Source organism: Clupea harengus, chromosome 7 (assembly GCF_900700415.2).
Source record: "Clupea harengus chromosome 7, Ch_v2.0.2, whole genome shotgun sequence".
Classification (NCBI taxonomy): domain Eukaryota; kingdom Metazoa; phylum Chordata; class Actinopteri; order Clupeiformes; family Clupeidae; genus Clupea; species Clupea harengus.
Genome location: NC_045158.1, coordinates 25,006,556 through 25,011,555, shown reverse-complemented (window position 1 = coordinate 25,011,555; position 5,000 = coordinate 25,006,556). Strand labels below are relative to the sequence as shown.

At 44.4% G+C, this 5,000-nt stretch overlaps 1 protein-coding gene across 1 annotated transcript in view; it reads left to right on the top strand.

Annotated features, from left to right (window-relative positions):
- The window catches only part of dpysl2a (dihydropyrimidinase like 2a), a 30,958-nt gene that overhangs the window by 21,400 nt on the left and 4,558 nt on the right, over positions 1-5,000 (top strand). The window contains exons 9-11 of the mRNA XM_031570930.2: positions 285-441; positions 2,165-2,306; positions 3,363-3,533. Coding sequence (XP_031426790.1) covers positions 285-441; positions 2,165-2,306; positions 3,363-3,533 — 470 coding nt within the window. The remainder of the gene's footprint in view (positions 1-284; positions 442-2,164; positions 2,307-3,362; positions 3,534-5,000) is intronic.

The window sequence follows — 5,000 nt, the reverse complement described above, 5'->3', positions numbered from 1 at the left end:
TTAGATTTTTTATCGGCCCTATCAAATACAAATTACAAAATACTCAAAGCAGTTGAAATATGTATTTCAAATACAAGTAATTGAAATACTGCCCATCTCTGGACAGGAGTGTGGCGTGTGATGTGACAGGAGTGTGGCGTGTGATGTGAACAACTATTTCAACAGCTCACTGATTAGTTTAATGCCCAGCTCTTTGCATGGCCCTCTGAACAGTGTGTGTTTGTGTGTGTGTGTGTGTGTGTGTGTGTGTGTGTGTGTGTGTGTGTGTGTGTGTGCTGCTGCAGGTACTGTGGTGTATGGAGAGCCTATCTCTGCCAGTCTGGGCACAGATGGTACCCACTACTGGAGTAAGAACTGGGCCAAAGCTGCAGCCTTCATCACGTCCCCCCCCCTCAGCCCCGACCCCACCACCCCCGACTACCTCAACTCACTCCTGGCCTGGTGAGTCCACTACCTCACACACACACACACACACGCACACTAGAGGGTGGATCGGGCCGATTTTTTCTGTCCGAGCCCGGCCTGCGTCCGACAGAGTAGTGCCCGAGCCCGGCCCGAAAACGACAGCCATTCAAATATTTTGTCCGAACCCGACCTGAGCCCGACAGAGTCAATGTCTCAACTAATACTAATGACACATTTACGTACGTTTTTTTACGAATAGCCTGCCTTTATTAAACTCGGGCATCAACCGATAAATGCACTTGCTCACACAAACAAGCGCTGTTAAACGCACAAGCGCGCACAAGAGGGCAAATAAGCATATTTCAATTAAATATGTACATTGCAAGAACGGAATGAAATAGCCTACTCAATACACACGCCAGGCATCTGCTATGCCTAAATAAAATTCACGTTTATGCTACACCAGAGGAGGCTCAACAAACAAGTCTTACCATTGAAGATCTTTTTTTTTTCTTGAAAACTTTAAGTGCACGGCAACGTTCGTTATAAAACTATCTACATAGTCCAACCATCGCGGTTTAATCCATGTTGTTGTGGAGAAAGAGGATGGCAGCAATCATATTTAATTAAAACTTCACACTTCTTACATTGGACATATCCAACAGCCTCATTATAATCCGCATCGACTACTAAGCAGAAATATCTCCATACAGTAGATTTCCCTTCGTTTGGTATCGTTTAAAACTCTCCAGATGACCGTTAGTTTTTAACCTCCTCCATAATGCCAGTTATCCGCCTGTAATCGCGTTGTTACAGCTAGGACATAAACAAATTCCCGCCACAGGAAGAAGGCTGTTATCCTAAATGTGATTTATGTTATTCTCAAAAACGAACTTCTGCATTATGTGAGGCAGACACGTTGACTTCACTACTTATTAAGATATTTTAAATATGGAATGTTCAATGCCTTATAGCGCTGATGTGTCCGAACCCGACCCGAACCCGAGTATAATTTCTAAATATTTGGCTGAACCCGACCCGGCCGGTCGGGTCCTGTCGGGTTCCGACGGGCTCGGGTCGGGTATCTATCCTCTAACACACACACACACACTCACACACACACAAACCCTCACACCACTCTCATAACCCACCACCCCTGACTACCTCAACTCACTCTTGTCCTGGTGAGTCCACTACCTCACGCACACACACACACACACACACTCACACACATACTTGATACTCGATAATACTAGCTATAATGCTATCGTCTGTACTAGGGTGACCAGACGTCCTCTTTTACTCGGACATGTCCTCTTTTCGAGACCTAAAAAATGCGTCCGGCAGGGATTCCAAAATCGTCCAGGATTTTGCCTTGTTGGATATTTGTTTTTCTGGGTCTTTCACAAACTAGTTATTACGCCCTTACAAGTTTTGGAACGGGTATCTCCCTTACGTTCCACCTTCTTGCGCGAGCTCTGACTGTAGAGAGAACTGTCATTGGACGACCGCCTTCTCAGTGTTGCCAGATGTACAATAATTATCCTCCAAATACGATCATTTTGAGCCTTTTGAGTCAAAACTTCGTTGCGGGGGGGGGGGCGGGCTCATCTGCATGTGAAAATGCTATACACTACCCCGCCCCCTCCCCCGCGACGAAGTGTCCCTTTTTTTCACAAACTCAAATCTGGTCACCCTATCTGTACTCGCTATAATGCTACTTGATTCTGTCATTCTCTCTCCCTGTCTCCGTGTGCAGTGGTGATCTGCAGGTGACTGGCAGTGCCCACTGCACCTTTAACACTGCCCAGCGCGCCGTGGGCAAAGACGACTTCAGCCTCATCCCTGAGGGCACCAACGGCACTGAGGAGAGAATGTCCCTCATCTGGGACAAGTGTGTGGTAAGAAACACACACACACACACACACACACACACACACACGTGCACACTCACACACACACACACATTTACATACACACACTCACACTCACTCAATCACTCACTCTCACACACTCACACACAGACACACACACACAAACACACACACACACTCAATCACTCTCTCTCGCAGACACACACACATACACATACACAGACACTCTCTCTGTATATCTCTCTCTCACACACACACACACACACACACACATATATATAAATATATAAACACACACACACATATCATACATATTCATGGGTACCATGTGATGTCACCGTGCTTTAGCGCCGCCATGTTTGTGTCCGAAACGGTCGCAGCGCCCATAGACATATATACATATATATATATATATATATATACATACATGTTTCTCAGCATTAGGCCATCTACAGAATGGCCAAGTATAATGGATAATAACATGTGTGGGTTATACTACACAATGCAATAAAGAAACAGTTCTTATTTAGGTTAATATACAATTATTTTAATGCATACTCCCCTCATCTCTTTTATAATGAAAACATTAATGCCATAAATCATTTGCTAAATAAATAATAAAGATCGAATTTACAGTTTATAGATTCAATAGTAGCATAAGAGGGATGGTAGAACGGCAGTTCTCAGTGATCTGATCGGGTCAGGTAGTGCAGAAAAAGGGAATGATAAAGCAGTACGAGTGACAAATGTCACCTCTGTATCAACTTTCTCCTGATGCTAACGCGAGTCCACAGGTCTCTAGCACTCTTTGTAATGGTGGAGCCAAAAGGCAAACAGAGGTTTCTGAACTGTTTTATTGTTTAGCTCCCTTTGACAGGAAAATGCTTACAATACAAAACACTGGTTAACTTCAGTAGTGGCACCCAAATCGGGCACAAATATGGCGGATGGCTTTTCGGAAGTGACGTCTTTGGAACCCATGAATACACATAACAAACACCAACTAACAAACCTGTATATATCTAAGAGTGTGTGTGCGTGTGTATGCCTGTTAAAAGAGTGCTCTCTGTGTGTGCTGACCAGGTGACAGGGAAGATGGATGAGAACCAGTTTGTGTCGGTCACCAGCACCAACGCTGCCAAGATCTTCAACCTGTACCCCCGCAAGGGCCGCATCGCCGTGGGCTCCGACGCTGACCTCGTGCTCTGGGACCCCGACATCACCAAGATCATCTCCGCCAAGAGCCACAACCTGGTGAGGGACACACACACATACACACACACGCTCTCACACACACAAACCCTCTCATACACAGCCATCTGCCGAGAACACACACACACACACACACACACACACAAACACACACCCTTCATGTATTTAATGTGGTGAGCCATGTTGTTTTCCCTCATTAAATCAGACGGTTGTCACGGCGATCCATTAAGTCTGTCTGCCCCTGTTCACTCGTGTTTGGTATGAAGGACAGTGACTGTTTTCGTGGTTACATAACTGCCCTTTGTCCCCTAGGGGAACCGTGTGTGCGTGTGTGTGTGTGTGTGTGTGTGTGTGTGTGTGTGTGTGTGTGTGTGTGTGTGTGTGTGTGTGTGTGTGTGTATGTGTTCTGTAGTTTAGCAGAGGGGGGTTGGAGGGGCATAGCGCATACTCTTATGTTTTATGAGGGGATGTGTTTTATGAGGTCCACAAGTTTGCATGTGTGTGTGTTTCTGTTAGCCAGTGATTACCGGTTTTTGCCTGGTAAAATTTGTAAACAAGCGATAAATTAAAAACTTTATGGTGAAAATGTCCAGAAACACATTACATTTCCTTACATGACCTTAAACAGGACATTTAGTTTGGTTAAATGAAAAACGCAACTAGGCTATATCACATTGTTATTATCTTATTTTTATAATATCTTATGTTATTATCACAAAATCGGACAACTTCTTCTTTCACAAACATCGGATGATTGGTATTCAAAATATAGACATATATACAGCTCCAGCCAACTTACTTGTACAACAGTGGCATTCTCCTCTCTTTCAGTGAGGCGAAACGACTATCTGGCATTTACAAGTTTAATGAAATTACCCCTGTTCAGACTAAGGGCGGATTCATCATGCCCATGAAATGTCACTTCTTGCTCTCCCATGTACACCACACTGATCAGTCACAGATAAAGAGCAGTTACTGTAGAAGGGCCGCGCTTACAACCACACTGCTTAGCGTCTAGCAAATTATCCTGAGACAGGAAATCAGAAACTTGCTTTTTGTTAAGAATCTTTGACAAGGGAAGAAGGCAGACGGGTCTATAAGACAACAAGTCATCACATCAGATGGGTTAAGTCAAACTCATACGCAGAGAAGCAGCCTGAACCTGTTTGAAGGAAAGGAAAGTGTAGGAAAGGTTCCCAAACTAAGAACCTGTTTGAAGGATGTAGGAAAGGTTCCCAAACTCAGAGTCTGTTTGAAGGATGTAGGAAAGGTTCCCAAACTCAGAGCCTGTTTGAAGGATGTAGGAAAGGTTCCCAAACTCAGAGCCTGTTTGAAGGATGTAGGAAAGGTTCCCTAACTAGGAGCCTGTTTAAATGATGTAGGAAAGGTTCCCAAACTAGGAGCCTGTTTGAATGATTTAGGAGAGGTTCCCAAACTCAGAGTCTGTTTGAATGATGTAGGAAAGGTTCCCAAACTAGGAGCCTGTTTGAATGATGTAGGAAAGGTTCC